Source organism: Peromyscus leucopus, chromosome X (genome assembly GCF_004664715.2).
Source record: "Peromyscus leucopus breed LL Stock chromosome X, UCI_PerLeu_2.1, whole genome shotgun sequence".
Taxonomy (NCBI): domain Eukaryota; kingdom Metazoa; phylum Chordata; class Mammalia; order Rodentia; family Cricetidae; genus Peromyscus; species Peromyscus leucopus.
The window spans coordinates 29264330-29287531 of record NC_051083.1 but is presented as its reverse complement, the minus strand read 5'-3'; the positions used below and the strand labels follow the sequence as shown (position 1 = coordinate 29287531).

The following is a 23202-nucleotide window of genomic DNA, read 5'->3' as shown; positions in this document are numbered from 1 at the left end:
GCACCGCTCCCCCCCCCCAAGCAGACCAAGCTACACAACTGTCTCACCATGCAAAGGGCCTAGTCCAGTCCCATGTAGGCTCTACAGACATTGATCCAACTTTCCTGATTTCCCACTAGTTTGGTTTGGTCATCTCTGCATGTTTCCCCATGATGATCCAGATGCACTTGCTCATAGAATCCCTCCTCTCTCCCCCCGACTGGACTCTTGGAGCATGGCCTGGTGTTTAGCCGTGGATCTCTGCATTTGCTTCCATCAGTTACTGGAGAAATGCTCTGTGATGACAGTTAGGGTATTCAATGGTCTGATCACTGGGGTAAGCCAGTTTAGTTCAGGCACCCACTCCACTATTTCTAGTAGCCCAAGCTGGAATAATTTCAAATGGCCAAAAGACATTTAGGGAATTGCTCAACATCCTTAATCATCAGGGAGATGAAAATCAAAATGACTCTGAGATACCATCTTACACCTGTCGGAATGACTAAGATAAAAAACACTGAGGACAGCTTATGTTAGAGAGGATGCAGAGCAAGGGGAACACTCCTACACTGTTGGTGGGAGTGCAAATTTGTACAGCCACTTTGGAAATCAATATGATAGTTTCTCAGAAAATTGGGAATCAATCTACCTCAAGACCCAGCTATACCACTCTTGGGCATACACCAAGGAATGTTCACAAGGACACATGCTCCACAAGGACACATGCTCAACTATGTTCATAGCAGCATTATTCATAATAGCCAGAACCTAGAAACAACCTAGATGCCCCTCAACCGAAGAATGGATAAAGAAAATGTGGTACATGTGCACAATGGAGTATGACTCAGCAGAGAAAAACAATGACATCATGAAATTTGCAGGCAAATGGATGTAACTAGAAAATATCATCCTGAGTGAGATAAGCCAGACTAAGAAGGAAGAACATGGTATGTACTCACTCATAAGTGGATACTAGATGTAAAGCAAAGGATAATCAGACAACAACTCACAACTCCAGAGAAGCTAACTAACAAGAAAGAACCAAAGAGGGATTTGTGGATTGCCCTGGGAAGGGGAAATAGATGAGATCTCCATGAGTAAACTGGGGATGAGGGGAGGACAATGGAGGTTAAGGGATAGGGGATTGAGAACATAAGGGAATGGGATAGTTGAGCTGGAATAGCAATGGAGGGGGAAAGCAATGAAGGAGATACCATGATAGAGGGAGATATCATGGGGACAGAGAGAAATCCAGGGCTAGGGAAATTGCCAGGAAGTTACTTTTGTTAATGGTGGGAGTGGGGACAGGGTGACAGAGCAGCAGGAGGTAACTGATCAATTAACATCTAGCTTGTAAGTTGCTTCTTTTGCCTGCACTTTGAAGCAGAAAGAACATTATTGCTGTGTGCGATTTTTTGCTTGGGATATTTCAGTGGTGTTTTTCTAATTTTGATTTCTCAGGTCAGTAAAAGCTTAGTCTCAGATCGGTAAAAGGGAATTTTGACATGAATGATTCTATTTTGATTTTTTAAAATTGGTCTGTTGGGGCCTAATGCAGGAGATTAGTTCAAAAGAGAGATTCACCTAAAATTTTTTATTTAACACGAGGTCTGCAAATTTGTGGAATATGTTTTATTCTAAAAAAAAATCATTATGCACGTTACCACATACAGATTCTAGCACATTTGAGCTGGAGTTGTAGCTCAAGTGGCAGGGCAGTTTACCAGCATACAAAAGACACTGTATTCCATCCCTACCACCACAACAAAACAGAAAGAGATTCTGAGAAATCCTATGGGGGAGAAACAATTTTATCCAATGCCATGTTTCTTAACATTATATGAAATAACTTTTTGTCCCAGTGTGAGCTATGGGGGAAGTAATGTTAGGAGGGATCTACTTGAGGAAATGATGATTTCTAGAGCTAGAAAATAGAACATAAGGATGTATTCTAATGCAGTATTACAGGCGTCATAGTACTTGCTGCCAGGATATAAACAATGTTTAAAGACTGAGAAAACTGCCTGCTCATCAAAGCTTTGGGTAAGCCCAATACTTTTCCACTCTAGTGAGGCCAGGATGGAAGAAATATCTTTGCATGTTCTAGAAAAATAATGGCCCCACTTACCTCCACTTACCAGTAAGGCCCCAGACCAGTTAATCTAGGTCCTATAGTACTGTTATATCCTTTGCCTAAAGCTGTGCTAATGGATGTAAATTTATGCACATGAGGAGAAGAGTCAGGAATGAACAGGGAGAAGGCAAGTACAGAACTTAAGAATTTTCGTTTTAAAATTGTAGCCATTTTTTCCCCTTCATGCCAGGACTCCATGATGAACATCTCTTCACTTACAGAATTTAGAATCTAGTAGAGAGAGAAGTGTTAATAGAAATTATAAAGATTTTAAAATGCAAGATATTATGAGTGTGCTATGAAGAAAAACCTAGTACTGTCAATTGAGGGGACATTTAATGTTCTGAGCCAATGATGAGTTGAGAGCCAATGGGAAAGGGGTGAGAGAGGGAAGTTAGGACAGAGGAAATGTCAGGCAGAGAAATGGGCCTGAGCCATAAAGACACTTGAGGTTTTGAGAGAGGGGCTAGGAAGGTACACAAAGCCTTGATTCTTCAGGGAGTTGGAAGGAAAGTTATAGTCATTCATGGGCTAAAAGACATTAGAGTCATTTGATGTTTTCTTTTGTATATGTCCAATGTATATGTATGAATCCAGGCCTACATGTGCTACACTGTACATGTGAAAGTCATAGGACAACTTTTGGGAATTGGTTTTCTCCAATATAGGTCCAAACCCAGGTCATCAGCCTTGTGTAGCAAACACTTTCACTTACTGGGCCATCTTGCTGGCTCTATTTTGAGGGTTTTCATCAAATCTCACCAGGTCTATAGTTTCTTACATCCTGAGTATTTCTGGATCAATATGTAGAAGTTGCCCAGATCTCTTGAGACTCTGGTAGGAGTCTAGGTGAGAGAAGCTATGATGTGTTTAGGGATGGTAAAAGGGGAGAGAGGGAAATAGAAATATGGATAGATTATAGATAGATAGATAGATAGATAGATAGATAGATAGATAGATAGATAGATAGATAAAGGGTGTCAAGGATGAAAGTCAAATTCCTTGGTGGTATAAATGGAGGGAGTGTGGTATCATCCATTAAAATGGAGCATGCATTGCTGTGGGATGGTCTGTATGTCAAAGGTATTGCTCTGATTGGTCAATAAATAAAACACTGATTGGCCAGTAGCCAGGCAGGAAGTATAGGCGGGACTAACAGAGAGGAGAATTGAGAGAACAGGAGGCAGAAAGAGACACTGCCAGCTGCCGCCATGACAAGCAGCATGTGAAGATGCTGGTAAGCCATGAGCCATGTGGCAAGGTATAGATTTATAGAAATGGATTAATATAAGATATAAGAACAGTTAGCAAGAAGCCTGCCATGGCCATACTGTTTGAAAGCAATATAAGTCTCTGTGTTTACTTGGTTGTGTCTGAGTGGCTGTGGGACTGGCGAGTGACAGAGATTTGTCCTGACTATGGGCCAGGCAGGAAAACTCTAACTACAATGCATTGAAATAGAAATTGGACGGCTGTAGACAGATTTTTAAATAGTCCTATTAAATAATAACACAGAGCCAAATACAGAGGTAACAGTCAAAGAGATCAGAGCAAATAGCCACAACTAGCCTTAGCTTACCAAGCTTATTCCACAGAGAAAACTTCTTCCCATCTGATCTGTGCTTTTATTGCCTTCCCATTCTGTCTTCTCATTGGCTCTAAGCCCAGCCACATGACTTCCTTGTCACTGCCTGTCTATACAGACCTCCAGGTCTCTATGGTTGGTACTGGGATTAAAGGCTCATATCACCATGCTTGGCTGTGTTTTTGACCACACAGAGACTCTGCATGCCATGTGATCACATTAAGGGCATAGGCTACCACTGCCTGACTTCTATTTATGGCTCTCTGACCTCTGATCTCCAGGCAAACCTCATTTATTAACATTCAAATAAAATATCACATTTCAGCACAAATAAAGTATCACCACAGTTGGCAAACCCAAGTGTGTGATCACGAATTATCTCATTGGTTATAGACCCTTGCAACTCCTAAGTTAACAGTTCGTACATGTGTGTCAACTCCAACAGTGTATCTGGGCTGCAAATATACAGGGAGTAATGGCTTGCCAATGGTATTTGCTACCATGGCTGTGGAGAAGTTCAGTTAAAGAGAGGGAGGAGAGTACTGTTCTAACTTTAGCATCTTAAAGGGTTCATAGATAGGTGCCAGTAAAGGAAATTGAAAGATGCTAACAGTAGAAGGGGGAGTCTGTTATGTCAGAAACCTAGTGTTATTGATATAGCCACATATTATAACAAGAGCTCACTTCAAGTTTGGGTCATAGCAAATCCATTGGATGAAGCAACAAGGCGGTTATTGCTGATCTTTGACAAGTACTGTAGCTGGAATGATAAGACTAGATTCTAGAATTGAGTGAGATGATTATTTTTTTCAAGGACTAAAGGAAGATCAATAGTCAGACTGACTTTGGCCATAAGTATGTAAGCAACCTCACTTGTATTTGGCCCTCACCACTTAGAATGCAGAAGTTGTGATGGTTGGTTTTAATCGCCAACTTGATACAATCTAGTGTCACCTGGGAAGGGAGTCTCAATGAAAAATTGTCTAGATTAGGTTGGCTTTTGGGCATGCCTGTGAGGACTTTTCTTCATTTTGTTTATTGAAGTGGAGGCCCCTGAATGTGTGTGGCACCATTTCGTGGGCTGTGCCCCGGACTGATAAGAAGAAAGAAGCCAGCTAACCACTAGTATGCATCTATTGCTCTCTTTGACTGTGGTTGTAGTGTAAGCAGTTTCTCTCAGCTCCTTCAGCAGTGACTTCCCTGGATGATGGACTATAACCTGTAACTGTGAGCAAAAATAAAGCCCCTCATCCACTAAGTGGCTTTTTTTTTTTTTTTTTTTTGGTTTTTTTTTTTTTTTTTTTTTTTTTTTTTTTTTTTGGTTTTTCGAGACAGGGTTTCTCTGCGTAGCTTTGCGCCTTTCCTGGAGCTCACTTGGTAGCCCAGGCTGGCCTCGAACTCACAGAGATCCGCCTGGCTCTGCCTCCCGAGTGCTGGGATTAAAGGCGTGCGCCACCACCGCCCGGCTCACTAAGTGGCTTTTGTCAGTCACTGGAAATGAAACTAAGACAAATGTCTGATCCAGCTCTTCAGAGGATGATAAATAGATGATTTTTTATTCACTCTCAATTCCTTTATGGCCCTCAAAGTAAGAAAATCTTTCTAATATCAAGTTTTATTTACTCATTTTTTAAAATATTTTTATTTATTTTTTATTTTATGTTGTATGAATGTTTTGCCTGCATGTATGTAGTATGTGGGCCACAAAGGAATTACCAGATTACCAGGAATTGTAGTTACAGACAGTTGTGAGTCATCATGTGGTTGCTGGGAATCCAACCTGGGTCCTCTGGAAGAGCTGCAAGCGCTCTTCACTGCTGACCCAGCTCTCCAGGTCCCTGCTGTCTAGTTTTAAAGACATACTACTGTACTAGGGATATTCTTAAAGACAGAGTATCTGTGTAGCATGCAGGAAGCCCTGATTTTGTATCTCAGCACCAAATAAACAAGTGAATAAATAATAAATAAAGAGCCATTATATATTTATTATGATATAGGACCTCTGTCCTCTCACTAAAACAATAAAATTAAAACAAATATTTTTGTGCTATTACACAGAAAGTTCACATTCATCACTTTAGAGATTTCTATGCCTGTCTCTGCTATAATAATGTCTTTCCAAATGTTTAAGGAAAATTCAGACTATAACAAATTCTGCCCTAAGCGTTGACTTTAAAAATGTAACTTGTGTGAGATGAGCCTCTCTGCCTTTAATGCCTATGGTCTTAAGTCTTTTTTTAGAAATCTCAGAGAAGTACTGGATTTGTAAAGAAGACTTGTTTTTTATATCAATTCCCTTTTGATCACCTACCAATTCAGCCACATTAAAAAGGTGCATTTTTCAAATTGTGTCATGCTGTTTTTCTTGTCTCTTAATAATAACCTCCTGTAGTCTCCACCACCACTAGAAGGAAATATTTGGGGTCACAGGGTTAGAATAGTGAAATCACCTTTGTTTGGACATTTAGTTGACAGTTGACAGCAGTTGTCGTGCCCCCCCCCCCGGCTTCTATTCATATTGCTCTACCCCATGTACATGTTCCTGGATGAGAACATTTCAGTACAAATTTAACTGTAAACAAATTTTCCTCAGTGAATCTGTGTGGCAGTATAAGAGCGCCTATTTCATAAAAGTGACAGGTGACTATTGCATTCGGGAAAGACAAATTATTTCTTAATTTATTATAACCCCAGATCCATCAAGGAAAGGGAGCAGGCACAATATCAAAATTTGGGGAAGTTTCTCATAGTCAGCAATTTATACACATACAAATTCCATGTATCAGGAAATTAGTGAGATTTTCAACATGCATACAACCACTTGAAAATGCACAGAGGCTTTGCTGGAAAATAAAGAGATTGTAAGGCATTGGAATTCGGTTCAAAACAAATTAGATAGCTTAAATGTTAGGAACTGCATGCAGGTCATGGGAAAAAAGAGGGTATGTGCTCTCCTTTTCTTTCTTCCTATTTTTCCCCTTTATAGTTTTAACACTTTCATAGAGAATTCTCATGTCTAAGAAAATTAGCTTAAATCCATTGAAGTGAATGAATTATTCCTAAAGGAAAGAGACATTTTTTTTTTTTTAAAGTGAGTTGGTTTCACTAGAGCATCATTTAGAAAAGCACCCAATTCCTGGAAATACCCTTTGTCCTAGGAAATTAACTCATTGTCAGGATCTTTTTTGAGTTCTTTTATGATGGGATTAATGTTCAAGACAGGGACCACGTACTTTCTCTTGAGATTTTAATCATGAAAGATCATTTGTGTGGACTGAAGCTGTGACTAGGCTAGAGATAAACTATCCCAGAGCCTGTCACTTAGTGCCTATCACAGAAGTTCTAGTTAACATTCTTTCAAGTGAGGAACATCTTCAAAGCCATCCGTCAGAGGCAAGGTTGAGCTCTGACCCTGTTTCTTGGAGTACTGAACTGGGAAAACTTTCAGGTAGGTCCCGCCCAACACAGCCTTCTATAAACTACCTTCTTGTCTGTGGGGGTGGGGCTTGAGAATGTGATGTTACATCACTTTCCTAATTAAGCTATGCTATATGGCAGAGATGTTGCAGGCTTAGGCTTAATTAAGGTTCCAGAAGAACTAGTTTTGAGTTAATCTTTAAGGAGATTGCCCTGAGTACAGCAATGATCTAATTAGGCAGACCCTTAAAGGGAACTGGGCCCCATTGGAAAGAAAAGATTTGAAGAGAGGGCAGCTCTGCTTATGGTGGTGGTCAGAGAACAAAGACCCAAGGGTAGCTTATAGGAGCTAACAGTAAGACTCTCTGCCACCAACAAATCAAACTAGAGCAACTAGGTGCACTAATGAAGGGATTGTAGCCTCAAAAAAATATTACATCATTAAAATATCACTTGTTTTGACACCGCCCCCATATTTTGTGGAATTTTCTAGAATATCATGAGAAGAAATACCCACCAAAGGAGCTTCAGTCCATCATAACAGGAGGGAAAAAGGGAATCCTCTTACTCCATGAGTATGCCACCAACTTAAAAATATTCATATAAACACCTTTAAAATTCACACTGCAGGACCCACTGGGCTTCTCCTTGCCCTGAGGCAGCCCACTCCAATCTTTCTTGGGAGTGTTTGCTTTGCTTAGCTTTGCTAAATATCTGCTTAAATTATCAATGGCTCTTGACTAAATTCAAGAAGATAAGAACTGAGGGATTCTGGAACAGTCTCCATGTAGCTTAGAAAACTAAAAATCTGACAACAGCCACTTTCTCAGACCCAGGGAAATGGATGGAATGAGCAATTGATGAACTGGAAGTTGGATCTGTTGTAGATGGGCTGGAGATAAGGGATAGAGTCCCAGTGTGGCTCAGACCACAAGGGGAAAACACAGGCACCAAGGGAGTCTATCCCAGGTTTCAGCACCCAAATGTAAGCAACTGTGTTGCAACTCTGGAGGAAAGGTATCCTAACTGTTCAGGAGTTAGGCGACACCTTGAGCTGCTAGGACAGCTCTGGCAGCTGGAGCTGCAATGGGACAGCTCAGCTCTGGAGGGAAAGGTATCCTGACTGGGAGATTCCGGCCTGGAGCTTTTAGAACAGCTCAGCAGGGAAAGGTATCCTGACTGTTCGGGAGTCAGGCTATACCTGGAGTTGGGGTGCGGTGGGAATGGTCTCCCTGCAGGTTATAGCAATCCTGCTCCTCTCCTGGAGAGCCACTACAGCTAAGCTTTGCTCAGTCCCCACTTAAGGGGGCTTCCTAGCCGAGCTCTGCTCCTTCTCCTGCCCAAGATGTTGCCTCTTTTGCTTCACTCTGTTAAAGGGGAAAACCCTGCAGAAATGTAGCAATCTCCTGCTCCAGCTCAAAACTTGTTACTAGTTTATTCCCCCTTGCTCAGGCCCCTAAGGGATGTCTTGGCAAGGTTCTTCTGTTCAGCTCCTCTTGCTCAGCCCCTTCCCCAAGGGAACAACTCGGCAAAGTTTTTTTCTGCTCAGTCCACTATGGGACGTTTTAGCAATCTCCTTCTCTGCACCGATGAATGAAGAACTTCACACTTAAGACTCTTTGAGAAAGAGATTTATTTGGGAAGGAGGAGTCCAGGAAGAGTGGCTGCCTCTACCAGGGTGGAGAGAACAGCCCACAACTGACCAGGCAGGGCGGTTTATATAGGATCTTTTGGGGGCAGAGTTAACCAGGGATTGGTTAGTTTTTTTTTTTTTTTTTTTTTTTTTTTTTTTTTTTTTTTTTTTTTTCTGCTCAGGGATTGGTTAGTAGTTTTTTTTTTTTTTTCTGCTCAGGGATTGGTTAATTTTGTGGGTTAGGAACAGAGATGGCCCTGATTTCAGAGCCAAGCTGTGTTTCTTTCACTGGTCTTTCTTGGCTTTTTGAATCTAATTCTAAGGCATATTTCTTCCACTGGCTCTGATTCTAGGGACAAAGAGTGTTTCTTTTGTACTGGTTTCAGTGTTACGGCATGTTTCTTTGGTTCTGGGTTTGGCAATAAAGTATTCCTTTCTCTGGCTCAGGTCCTAGATCCAGGCTGTTTCTTTCACTGGTTCTCAGCTCCAGGTCAGCGTGCTTACTTTCCTTTTTCTATGATTGGTTGGTTTCACTGGTCAGTTGGCCAGGGGCAGAGATGGCTCTGATCTCAGAGCCAAACTGTGTTTCTTTCACTGGCCTTCCTTACCTTTTTGACTCTAGTTCTAAGGCCAGGGCATATTTCTTTCAATGGCTCTGATTCTAGGGACAAAGAATGTTTCTTTGGCACTGGTTTCAGAATGAGGGCATGTTTCTCAGGTTCTGGGTTTGGGGATAAAGTGTTTCATCCTCTGGCCCAGGTCCCAGATCCAGGCTGTGTTTCTTTCCTAGGTTCTGGGCTCCAGGGTCAGGGTGGGTTTCTTTAGCCCGTTCCTTTTTCCCTACAGTGTGTGTGTGTGTGTGTGTGTGTGTGTGTGTGTGTGTGTGTGTGTGTACACCTGCATGCACACATGTGAACAATAAGGACAGGGGGTGTTGGGTGCCCTGCTCTTTTATACTCCCTGCCTTATTCCTTTGAAATAGGGCTAACTCAGTGAACATGGAGTAGGCTGATGGCCAGCAAGCCCCAGCAATCCCCCCCGCTGTGTCTCTCCCAGCTCTGCAGTTACAGGTAATACCACATCCTGCTTTTTAAGCTGGGTGCTAGGATCCAAACTCTGCTCCTCTTACTTATTTAGCAATAAGTGAACTGCTGAACCATCTCTCCAGTTCCAAGAAACCAGTTTTTCAGCTTTTCTATCACCTGTTTTTCTTGGAACCTTTTATGTTCATTCTCTTTTTATTTTCATATGGTTTAGTGAAGGTAAAGCAATGTTGGATCTGCCTATCCTACATTTAAACCAGTTTCTCAGATGTGGCTGCTTTGGTTTTTTTTTTTAACTTTGTTTTTATTTACTCTTTGTGTCTTTCATATCATGCATCTCGATCCCATTCATTTTCTGTCCCTTCGTATATGCCCTCTGCCCTTGCAGCCCACTCCCTGCCCCCCAATAAAATTTAAGAGAAAAAGGAAAAAAATCTCATTATGGAAGCTGCAGTGTGACACAGTGAGTCACGCAGTAAACCCCTTTGTCCATGTATCTTTACTTGCAGGTGTTCATTGCAAAGAGCCATTGGTCTAGTTCAAGGCCTCTGGTTTCTGCTACCCTGTCAATGCTGGGCCCCCACTGGGACTCCTTTTGGCTACCCTGATGTTGCCCTATGTAGTGGAGATCCTGGAGCTTTGGGTCTGTAGGACCAGTCCCTTCACATGCTCCAGCAGATCCCAGATGGGGTGGACTCACCTGTCATGTGGCAGCATGAGTGGGAGAGAGATGCTCCCCACCCCCTCACCTCCAACAATCAACATCTGAGGCAGGCGGGAGAGCTGGCCCTGAGGTCATAAGAGTGGGAGAGCCGTCCCTGCTCCTCATCTGCTGAAGCACTCCACTGTGCCAGGCGTGGGCACCACAGTCGAGCTAGTTCTAGGTGGTTTTAACCAGCGCTACAAGTGGGAAGGTGGCTCAACTCGGCTCCAAAGTTGCACACTCATGTAATCTTGGGGAAAAGAATGACTTCTAGGATCCTCATTCTCCTTGCCCATAAAAACCAAGATTTTAGGATAAACTGAGGCAGGCTGTTAGGAGAAAGAAACATGAACAACTTGTGTTTCAAGGACCAAACTTGCTCTTGAGTGTGCATATACTTTTTACAGACAAGGGGCTGGTCAATTAAAGCAAACATATGGGATCCACAGGACAATCTTAGGTGTCTTTCTTAAGTCACTAGCCACCACTTTTTTTTGAGACAGGGTCTCTCTTACTAAATGTGAAGCTTGCTGAGTAGATAGACTGGCTGGTCAGTGAGTGTTTATATTCTCCTTTCTGCTTTCCTAGTGCTTGAATTACAAGTGTATGGCAATATGCCTGGCCATCTAGCTATCATCTATCTATCTATCTATCTATCTATCTATCTATCTATCTATCTACCTATCTATCTATCTATCATCTTTCTTTCTTTCTTTCTTTCTTTCTTTCTTTCTTTCTTTCTTTCTTTCTTTCTTTCTTTCTTTCTGTGTCATTTGGGGATCAAACTCAGGTCCTTGTGTTTAAAAGGCTACCAATTTTTCAGAGTGAACTAAGTTCCCAGTTATCTACAAATGTTTTAACATGCACACAAGTTTAGGACACATAAGTGGGGTAGGGAAGGTATGAGATTTTGGACATTAAAAGCCAATACTGTTTTTTTTCAAAGGTAAGAAACCATCAGTAGGCAAATGGAAAGGATCTGATGTGGTGATTTTATTGGGGTGCCAGGACATGGGTGGGAATACCAAGCATGGAAGTTTGAAGAACTGACATTTGGCTCTCAGTGAGGTGCAATATTCAGGATATTCACTCATGAACAGTTCTAGGAAGGCAGAGGGAGGCCAGCCTCAGTGGACAGGTTAAATGTGTTATTTCCTCACTCTCACACCTACCATGTACAAGATATATTCACCTAACAGGGAGAAGAGGCACATGGGCTACCTTTCCCTAGATATGGAGAGTAGGGAGGTGACTAGGACACAGGCAGTCTCCTGAACTACTGTCTCATATGGAATACATGGGAAGAATTCAAGTTCGTTCCTTTGGACTCTGGAGGGAGGAAAAGGCCTGTGTGTTTGGGAGGGCCCATGGTACTAGTGATGTCAAGAACCCTCCAGTGGGTGGTGAAAAGTGCAGGGAGAAAGAGCAGCATCAACCCTTCCCTAAGCGAAGATTCCCCGAGAAACTTGCCGCCCAGAAAAGCTTCCTTAGGAAAGCTCACCCGGTCCAGGTTGGTACTCCACTCTGCGGGCTGATGTTCTGTCACTGGGAGTCACTTTTTCTTCTGTCACATGTGTTGGGCCCTTCTCCTCCCTAATCTTGTATCGCTGCTTTTCAAATTAGGAGGACCAGTTATTTATTTGATTTCCATGAGGGGCTGCTTTTTGGGAAAGTTATGTCTTCTATTAGTGAGGGGACAAAGGTATTAGCTTCAAAGGTCTCTTCTGTCACCAGTTTGTGCTGTCTTTGTGCCCTTCCATCACCCAGTCACCCATCAAGTACCTCTGCGCAAGGAGTCAAGTAGGAGAGACATGAGGCAATCTAGACTTCTGTGGTCCCAGAGTTTCCATCTAAAGCTGTGAGTTTAATGTCCCAAACCGCACTGGTGTGCAGCCTAAACTAGGCACAGGGACGGGGAGAAACTGGATGCACTCAAGGATAGGGTCTCTTGACATGGAATTCATTTTTGGAAGCCCAAGGTAGTGTCCTTACAAAATGCAAAGGCGATCCAAATGGAATGACGATGATCTTCAGAAGGGAAAAGATGGTCTGAACATTGGTTTTTTTTTTTTTTTTTTTAAAAAACAATGATTTATCACTTAGAGACAAGAGTTTTTTCCTGATGATATTTATTTCATAAATGTAATTATTTTCTAAAACATATTAAAATAGAAAACATGTTCTTTTGATCAATTTATACAAAGAAAATACCAATATAGTAATAAAAATACTGAAAATATATGAAAAGCACCAGAACATTAGAGAAATGACACTGGCAACAACAATCCTAGGAATATATTTTTTATAATTATACAATAAAGTGCTATTAAATCCAGTCAAAATTAGTGGCAAGGTATAAAAAGTTATGGTTTTATGAAATTTGAGACTAGGTTTACCAGTAATTGCATTTTAGGCTACTTGCAGATCAAGCTAATGATCTCTTATTAATGTTTTCATGGAAAATGTATTAATTTCCATTCCCATGTGAAAACAAAAATCAAAATGAAAATCCCTGGCAATTTGATCATGAAAAGGCAATGACATGATTAGAGATAAAATTACTGATTTAGAATACCAAAAATAATCATGCAAATGTGATTAAATTAAATGAAGACAGAACGAAATATAATCTAAATATATAGATTAATCAAGATTAGTAGAAAAGTTTAGACGCCTTTGACATTATGGTTAATTTTCTGCAGTTCTGTTTAGTCACATTCACCACAGTTTTGAGGAGTGATGTAACAATGTATGTGTTACATTCATGTATTACAATGAAATGTATTACAATGAATGCTAACAAGGTATGTTACTAAATTCAACTGACCAGACATTAAGCAAGGAAGGGTATTTAGTGTGCCAACACCATTTTCTTATGAAACATTAAAGGGACACTGTTAGGACAATTTTATTCCTCATCTTGGCTAATTGATTCTTCATTTATCTGATGAGGAATGAAAAGCACAGACAAATACTCTGGGATGAGATTATATTAAGGCCCCAAATCTACCACTTGGGAAGTCACTGTGAACACACAGGGACATAGATACTGTGCACAGTACTTAGTGTGGACTGACTGCAGTCTGTTTCACATCTGGAGGTGGCAAACTGAAACAGAAAAACCCAAATTAAGACAAAGGATTACACGAGTGTCCTTTTAAGGTTTTATTTCCTCAGCCGACTTTTGAAGGAGCTCTATTACATCACTCCTCAAAACTCGGTTTTGGAGTCAACTTCTTCAAGCTGAAAGCCCTCAACTCTACTCCAGAGAACAATAAATCTCCAAACATGGTTACAAATTCATTTGCTAGGCAGACCACTTTTCTTTCATCAAAAGTAGATATACATTTGAACCTAAAGTGACTGAAACTGGTCATGTTGATGATAACACAAACTAATTTCATTAGCTTCTGCTTCTGCAAGGTGTATCCCTGGAGGAATTTAGGAGCCGTGTGAATATACCAAAGGCAGAGTATCAAGTGGTCCAGAGAGCCCATTGGAAGTAGTGGTTCCCATCCTCTCAGCCTCTTTGTTTTGCTTTTATATTTGCACACATGGATACTCCAGTCTTCCTTCTCACCAACAATTTTAACAAGGACCATTTTGAACTCAAGGTTGGCTATACTAACGATCAGCTAAAACAACTAGACTGTCAACAACATTACCTAATTCCTTTCATTTAAAAATGAGGGGGCACAGGGCATCATCTGTGGTCCACAGAGGAGACTCCTTTCCCATGGAATGAAGAAGAAGATGGAACAATGGCAGAGTAGGCCCTTATATTAACCAGGCAAAAAGGTTCAGTGTCCAAACAGAGTGAACGGCATGAAACTGCATAGAATTGACTAGAAAGGGGAGCTGTTTTGTAGACTTTCTTTCTGGGCACTGCTATCAGAAATCAACAAAAATTCAACCACATGGAGCTTTCCATATTGTGTCAAAACCAGAGTGTTCACTAAAGAGCCCAGATTAGTAAGAGGCAGGCTGCTCAGCAATGCTGAGAAACAAAGGCTAAGGTGGTTTGCCATTAAATAGCTTTACATTCCAAAAAGAATCTTGACTATCATCTGGAAGGAGTTCTCAAGTTACAAAGTCATGATTACATAAATTACTCTGTTTAAGTATGTTTACTTTTCAATATACATATTTTACATACATAGTATAGAAAAGCGATTACGTCAGCTCAGCTAGTAATTCTGTATTTTTTAAAAAAGCAGATTACATCTTTTGGCTACAACAATGCATGTTACTTAGACTTTTCAGCTCAGCTCATGTATTTACATGATAAAACTTTGCTTTGAAAGCATTCAAATCAAAAAGAAAAAATAAATTATGTCTAAGCTATTAATTTACATAATGCATATGCCTTTACTTAGTTTCCTAACTAGCTATAGTCTCTAATAATCAATGCCTTGGACATTTCTCTATTCAAACAACTGATTTTCAAGCTAGGCACCCTCCTATATGCTACATATTTCCTTTTAGGAAGCCCAGATGTACAGTAGTTCTAGAAGGGGGTGGAGAAGTTTGAGTGGGGTCTGTATACCTTCTCCAGATAATGTCTGAAGGACTTAGGTTTCTGACCAGGCACCACTTCTTTAACTGTATAATGAATAAAAGAAAGACACAACAAAAGCAAGCAAGACCATTGTTAAGGCAAGCAGCAGCTGTTGGAACCAGATAGAGCGCTGGAGTTGGTCTTCAAGTTTCCTATTGCTTTCTAGTAAACGATTGAGCTGAATGGGAAGAAAAAAAGGGATGAAAGATTGATATCAATGAAACAATCATAAATCATGCCAAACTGGAATATCAGAACTCCAAACACTAAAGGGATGGGGCCCATCAACTCTGAAAGGCTGGGGGCTAAAAATGCAAGGAGGCATCTGATGTAAAGTTTGGTAGACACGTATGTCCTTCATGCTCTACTCTGAAAGGTCCAATTTTCTAGTTGAAACAAGATAGAGTTATCACTTCCTGGAGGTACAGACACCTTTGGACTACCTGCCATGTACCATTTCTAACTGGCCTTTTCACACAGAAGAGGGCACTTCCAAGCCAGGCATGGTGGCCCACACCTGTAAGTGACTCCAGAACTTGGAAGGCTGAGGCAAGAGGATTACAAGGAGTTCCAGGCCAGCCTGGGTTCAAGATGAGTCTTTGTCTCCAAAAGCAAAAAACAGAGACCCCAACAAACAAACAAACCCTAAACCCTGCAAAAGAAACAAAACCAAAACCAAAAAAAAAAAAAAAAAGGGAAGAAAGAGAGCAAAAACCAACTTTCATTGTCTCTATTAAAAGGTTCCCTTAATTAGTGGAACACAGATGGCCTTCTGGTGTCGATTACCACTGGCGATTGTTTAGTCAGGCAGAAAGCACACTTACTTGTAGATAGAGATCTTCACTGGTTTTATCTGACATGTTAGAAGCACCGTCTTTCAGCATGAGAGTGTTTGGTTTGCTGCTCTCAACTGTATGGCACCTTAACCTAGGAAATTCAAAGGAAACGTAACTTCTTCAAAGCTTTAGTAAATATTTTTTTCTGAAAGTAAAATAGGGAGTGTGGAGTTAAATGCAAGTGGTTGTGTACTGGAGGCGAAAGGTTTCATTCCTCTCCTTAGGCACAATTCAGAAGGCAGCTCAGTCTATATTTATCTATTATCTTCTGGGGTCTTTTATTCTCCAGTGAAAATGAAAGCTTAGGCTTTGTGCCTGCTTCTAAACCACTGAGCTTAACCCCCGTCCCCTTTTAGCTACCTAATGTGTGTGTATAAAGAACAAGAGGCTCTGCGTACTGCCCACTGCCCCAGGAAATTCAATAGAAGGCTTCTTTGTATGTTGTTCAGTAGAATTTACCCAGATTAGCTTTCAATTTCTAGAATGGAGGATGGTGCTTTATTAGAGCTTTTAGTCTCAAGCCACCGGGATCCCTCCTACCTTCCAGGTGAGAGCTCTGGAGAAGGCAGCCATTAGCAACTGGTAAAACCCCAAAGCAAAGAAAGTAAAGCAACTTACATTTAACGAACCCCCTCATTTTGAATGTTTCATAAGCACTTTGAGTTAATCTCCAATTCTTTTTGTGTCACTCGCTCTTAACCTTGCAGAAATTTCCCATGCTTTTAACTAAAAGCAGAAAGATCTTGAGGCCCAGGTCACCCCTGGAGTGCATAGCAAAGCCCCATTTCACGAACAGAGCAAACCACACTAAACCAAAACAAACAAAGCTTGACAGAATATAGGTTTTGTTCCTGGGCTATGATTTGAAAATCTAAGTATTGTTATTATTTCGTGAAAAACAGGTGGTACCTCTACTCAGTCGGATCTGCATCAACTTCTCCAGTGTTTTTTGTTAGCTTTATTTTCTTCTTTGAAACATGGTCTTCCTATGTAGTCCATGCTAGCCTCAAACTTTTGATCTTCCTGCTGCAACCTGCAAGCACTGTGTGTTGGGTTATAGGTCCCTATTGCCATGTTCCTCATTTTTTGGGTGTGTGTGTGTGTGGGGGGGGATGGAACCTAGGACCTTGCACATGAGGGGCAAACACTGCAGTCCTGAATTGTCTCCCCCAGGCTATTTATTTAAACAGTGCTCAAGTTTCTCATGTTAAAAACCTCAAGATAGGCTGGACATAGTGAAGAGCACTTCCAATGCCAGTACTCCAAAGGCTGGGCCAGGAGAACTGTTACAAGTTTGAGGCTAATGCTTGGCTAGACAATGACACTCTGTGTCAACGAACAAACAACCCTCCAAGCCAATAAGTACCCCCAATACCCAAGAAACAAACCACTACTGAAAACAAAAACAAAACCAAGACCCTTCATCAGCTTCCTAGTCGCTCTCCAGTCTGCCACACCTCTAGTGTAGCCCGGTTGTCCGCATCCATCTCTTCGGCATGGGCTCTGCCTGATGTGGTTCCTGCATCCTGCAAGTGCTCTTTCCGGCCAGCAGTACCTTCAGCAATGTGCCCATCAGTGGGCGGCGCCAGTACCTCATCTTTCTTTATCTGCATGGTAGTACTTGGGACCACTGGTCTCTTCTCTGTTGACACACTTTCTTCCCTGGACTTTACTGACCTGACCAGAGCTGCCCTTTGACCAAACAATACTCCTCCAGGCTGGGCCAAATTCAACACTCCTCAGAAGCAATGATCTAGTGCTCTGCTAGCTGTCTCCTGGCCACACTCTCCTCTCTGGTTTTTCCTGTAAGCCCAAGCACGTGGCTTTTTCTTGAAACTTGTTTCGCCTGCCACCCCAAAAGCTCTCTGTGCAGTTACAATCAGTCACAGTGTGACTTCCTTCCTCTTTCATTTCCTTCAGGTCCTAGTCAATGTGCCAGCAGAGAGACCATCCTTAACCACTCTATAAACCAGGCTTTCCTACCTCAGCGCTACTGGTTTGCGGGGCTCATGATTTGGACTGTAGGAAGCTTAGGAGCATTTGCCAGATGCCACTGTACCCCACCCCTGAGTTGTGAAAAATAAAGATGTCTCTGGATGTTGGCAAATATTCTTGGGTGGGGTGGGGACGGGGGTGCCAAACTGATGCCACTTCAATAAATTGTAATCCCACTTTAAAAGGGAGTAAAGCAAAACAAAGCAGAAAGCAGTCTCCTCTTGTTTCCTTTACTTTCCAGTATATATTTAAAGACATTTGTCACAGATGACATACAAAGGTGCATACAAGTATCCAACTGTGCACTCCTGTTTAAATAGGATACTGTTTCCATGTTTCTTTGAGCAGCTTTTCTAATTGTTATCTACTGGGTTTCTTCATGTGGGAACAGAGTGGCTGAATTCTCTGAGTAGCTCCAGAGTCCTCCAACATGGGCATGCGCCAATGGATCTCAACTAGGGTCCACCAGTGGCCCTATACCTCCTGCCTTACCCTTCGACTTCACACTGCCACAGTCTATGAAGCAAGTAAGCATTCCGAGAAGGTGGACTTGAGGGTCAGAGATGTACACCTGTCAACTGGTCAGTCTGTGAGCAGCTCCCTCATTTCAATCCAGGCACCCCAAGAAAGGACAGGGCCATCCCCGCCATGCAGGAATTTCTGATTCTTAGTCTTCCATCTCATTTGAGAGGCTGTGAGTCAAAGCACTTACCTATGTTCCATCACTTTGCTTCTTGGAACTTCTTTCCAGAACTGGGTCAATTCTGCTGGCCCAGTGCCAGATGATTGCTCCATTTCTGCAGCCATTATCAGAAACCGGTCTTGGGCAGAGACTCTTAAGCCTGTATTCCAAAAGAATAAGGTAACATATGAACACCAACTGTCATGGGGCTAGATATATGGCTTAATGCATTGTTACAATTAAAAAAATATTACTTAAAACAATTTTTAAATTTAAATATATTTTGATCATATTCTTCCCCTCCCCTATAAGTCCTTCCTGATTCTCCCTACCTCCATACCCAGCCAACTGTAAGTTCTTTCTCAAAAAAAAGGAAACCCCAATACAATACAACAATAACCCCCCAAACCAAGAAAACAAAATAAAATACCACCTAAAACAAACAAAAAACCCACCAAACTGTAACCAAATAAAAGCAACCCAAAAATCTGGTGTAGTCCATCATATATGGATCAACTACTTCTAGACATGAGGCATTATTTAAGAATACAATAAGAAAAAAAATAAGGAAAGACAACTCACCTCCATGCGGAGAAACAATTATATCAATTGAGGCTCCAGGATCACAGCTGCTGTTGCTTGGCTTAACTCTGTACTTCTCTGGAGCAGTGGTTCTCACCTGGTTAGAAACAGTTACCACATGACCTCATGCTGGTTGGGAGGCATGCTTTAAGAATGACCTTACAAAAGTGCAGCTAATAAACAATGAATGAAGTCTATGCAACCACCTTGGTTGTTATGTATAGAATGCTTTGTTCACCAATAAGATAAAAACATCCTGAGTTATTTAAAAACCTACTTTTTAAGTTCTACTGACACTTGGCCTTCCTCCCCGCCCCGCCCCCTTTTTTTGAGATAGGGTGTTACTTTGTAGCCATTGCTGGCCTGAAGCTGGCTATGTAGACCAGGCTGGCCTCAAACTCATAGAGATCCACCTGCCTCTGCCTCTCATGAGCTGGGATTAAAGACATGCACCACCACACCTGGCCCTAGCTTTCCTTTTGTTGTATGTGAGCAGATATGTGCACATATATGAAACATCTAATTTACAACAGTGAATCAGGCTAAAACAAACAAATCGAAGTACTTTTCCCCTCACATTTGCTATAACCTGGAGTGTCGTTTCTATTGGATCCTAATGTGGCAGCAAATATGAAGTGTAGGAGACTATAGTCACTATCAGCCCTACTAGAAGGGAATACAACAGGGCTCAAAGTACTAGAAATGAGAAGAGGGCACAAGCTGACTATGATATATACAGCTCTCCATTGCTTGAGGACTACTCTTTCCATCAGTATAGGCCTCCAATCACTTTCATAACTTAGTATGGCTTCAAGTTTTTATTTTGTTTGTTACCTTAAAGGCCACTATATTTTTCGTGACATTTGTCAACACTATTAGAGTTTTCTTCTCTCCAGACTCCAAGCTTCCGAAATATAATTCTTCGGCTGGGCTAGGTGGATAAACAAATAAGGCATTTATAACACTCAGACTAAATAGCATTCTAATCATTAGTCTGAAAAAATGTTTGGCCTATAGTTCACGCTCATTTGTACGAAGAGACTTCCTTATAAAAGATGACTACAAAAACAGTTACCTATTAGAATTTTGTACTTTAAACTTCTGATGCTGCGCATGCTAGGAAGCACTATGGTTTTCCCTAAGGTCAGAAGGAAAACAGGAAGGAACAGAAGAGAGAATTATGAAGATGCTGAATTAATCCTGTAATCAACACAATCTAAGGTGGATCTGTGTAAGCTCTTTGGGAGGTTATGAATTATAATAAAAAGAACACAGATGGTATTACTGCTCCAGCTCTCCCTAATTACAAACAGATTTGACTTGAGCACCTTTTTTACACCAATAGAGAAGAACATAATCTCACAGAAAGATTATTAGGGATATATTTAAGTAACAGAATAATTTCTTACTACACAATGGCTTTTCTGAGTAATGGAGGAGAAAAGACAGACACGGAAAGAAATTTGGAGTAGCAACCAGAGGGCAGTTAAACTAGTAAAACTAGTAAGTCTCAAGCTTCCAAGTTTGCTATTATTGGGTATTGTAATATCTATTACCTAAAATGAAAAGATTCAATTCTCCCAAAAAATCGTGTAGCTTAACATTAACCAAACTGTATCATTTGGGGTAGAATCAGTGGAAGAAATAATAAAAAGGGTAGTTAGAAATGGTCACTAAGTCAGGAAAAGAAGGCAAACTGTACTCTTAACAAATTGTACTGTCTACTCTCAACAGTTTAAACAAGAGGTAGAAGTTTTCTTAATCTTGCAGTCCTCCCTATCCCCAAGATGATCAAGATATGTTACAGCAATGCAGTGAAAAGGATCTTTGTTACCTGATGTGCAATAAGGGCCCTTTAAAAACACTCAATGGCTTTTTAAAAGTTTTCATCTTTGAATCAACTTTTTCGGTTTCATCTGCTTTGGAAGCAGACTCAGTTGGGCTGATCTATAGATTAAAAAACACAGAAACAATGGAGACAAGAGGAAGCAGTTTTAGATCAAGTTGGACAAGTCACTGGGAGAACAAGTAAATATCAAATTCAATGCAAATTATAGGTGTTTACATATTTAGCATGTCTGAATGACATGTTTAACATATACTGACATGACCATGAAAAAAATATTATATGATTCTCTTATAAACATGACATTCTTGAAGATATTTATTCTAAATTATAATGTACTTATCAAGCAAGCCCTTGCTAAGTTTTGTAAAGACTGACAATTAACAAGTTCTTCAAAACAAGATAAAAAGGAACTTCATCCAGGTGAAGTTTTATATTAATCACTTATTTTTATCTTAGATAAATAAATATATTTTTGACAAAAAATTCCTTCCAGATGGACTTTGCCAAGTTTTGCACAGAGTATGGACTCAGCTCTTTTTATTCAGGGGAAAAAAATAGTATGCTGCAATTCAACTGACCTCATCCCCACTCCTTCATTTTCTCAAGACTCGGAAGCATGGGAACTGGATGATCTCCAGGATGCAGGCCGAGCTGGGGAAGCGTGACAGTGCTTTCCCCCACGTGCTAGGGACTGAACTTAGGGCAGCATGCATGCTGGACAAGTGCTCCACCACCGAGCTACGTCCCAAGAGTTAGACGGCAGCTTTTGATTCCGTTCGACTTTATTCCTCAAATTACCTTTTCTGGCGGAACTGGTTGTTCTTCATTAGACACTGTCTCCAAGCTTTCTTTACCATCACCTTCTATATCCTCTTTACTTGAGGTTTCATCCTCGCTGGCAATCGGCCCATTTTCACACAGTGGTGTCTGGAAGTCATCATCTACCAGTGGTGGGTAGCTATACTTGAAAGGATCCTAAAGAAGAGAACTTGCCTTATCAGCCTGCTAGTAATGTGGAGAGAAATATTTCTCTCATGCTATGTTAAAAATTGATTACTTGGGCCAAGAAAATATGCTTAATTAGTGAAATAAGGAAAAGATGGGATTCATTTCAAAGAAAAAAAATCAAGTTACATCTTTTTTGTTTTGTTTTTGTTTTGTTTTGTTTTTCGAGACAGGGTTTCTCTGTGTAGCTTTGCGCCTTTCCTGGAACTCACTCTGTAGACCAGGCTGGCCTCAAACTCACAGAGATCCATCTGCCTCTGCCTCCCGAGTGCTGGGATTAAAGGCATGTGCCACCACCGCCTGGCTCAAGTTACATCTTTAGCTTACTTCACAGCAAGAAGTTCAGATGGCCAAAAGCATTAAATGCAGTGTGTGTGTATCTTTGTGTGGTTTTTAAATCAAAAAGGTATGCATTAAAACAGAAGAGGAATAAAAGAGATCAGCAAAAACCTGAGTAGAGCAGACTCTCTGCACACAACACAGAACACAGGTGGTGCAATAACACTGACAACTGGCTCCTGATACGGCTCAATGGTAAAGCACTTCTCTAGCATGTCTGAGAACTTGGGTTCAATGCCTAGCATTACAAGTAAAACAAACCTCAATCAACTAAAAAATATAAAAAAAGCCCATAAAACCAAACCAAAACATCAAGAGGGCTAAAGATGGCTCAGTGGGTAAAGTGATTGCTGAGCTGGCATGAGGACTTGAATTTAGACCCCATGTGAAAAGCCTGTAATTCCAGTACCGGGAGGCACAGACAGGAGGACCTTAAGGGTTCAGTCTAGGTAATCGGTAAGTTCCTGATGCATTGAGAGACCCTGTCTCAAAAAAATAAGGTCTAGAGCAATAGAGGAAGACATCTAATGTTGACCCCTGGCCTCCACATGTGCAGGCATGTACACACATGCACACATACTTATACACCACACAGAAGCAAGCAGAAAGAAACACAAGGGCTGGAGAGGTGGTTCAATGATGAAGAATGCTTCCTGCTCTATCGGAGACTAGAGTTCAGATCCCAGCACCCACATCAGGTAGCTCAGAGCACTGCACTTGGGACTCCAGCTCCAAGGTATTTTTTAGCTCCTTTTGGCCTCCTTCCACGGGTATTTACACATTCATGTATTCACACACACACACACACACACACACACAGAGAGAGAGAGAGAGAGAGAGAGAGAGAGAGAGAGAGAGAGAA

General features: G+C 41.2%; 1 protein-coding gene across 1 annotated transcript in view; it reads right to left on the bottom strand.

The window, feature by feature from the left end:
- Positions 1 to 12679: 12679 nt before the first annotated feature.
- Mospd2 (motile sperm domain containing 2) overlaps positions 12680 to 23202 on the bottom strand; it is a 39849-nt gene continuing 29326 nt past the window's right edge. The window contains exons 9-15 of the mRNA XM_028883528.2: positions 21795 to 21971; positions 20982 to 21094; positions 19982 to 20078; positions 19148 to 19244; positions 18596 to 18725; positions 15877 to 15979; positions 12680 to 15230 (exon numbers count right to left, since the gene is read on the bottom strand). Coding sequence (XP_028739361.1) covers positions 15093 to 15230; positions 15877 to 15979; positions 18596 to 18725; positions 19148 to 19244; positions 19982 to 20078; positions 20982 to 21094; positions 21795 to 21971 — 855 coding nt within the window. The 3' untranslated portion in view covers positions 12680 to 15092. The remainder of the gene's footprint in view (positions 15231 to 15876; positions 15980 to 18595; positions 18726 to 19147; positions 19245 to 19981; positions 20079 to 20981; positions 21095 to 21794; positions 21972 to 23202) is intronic.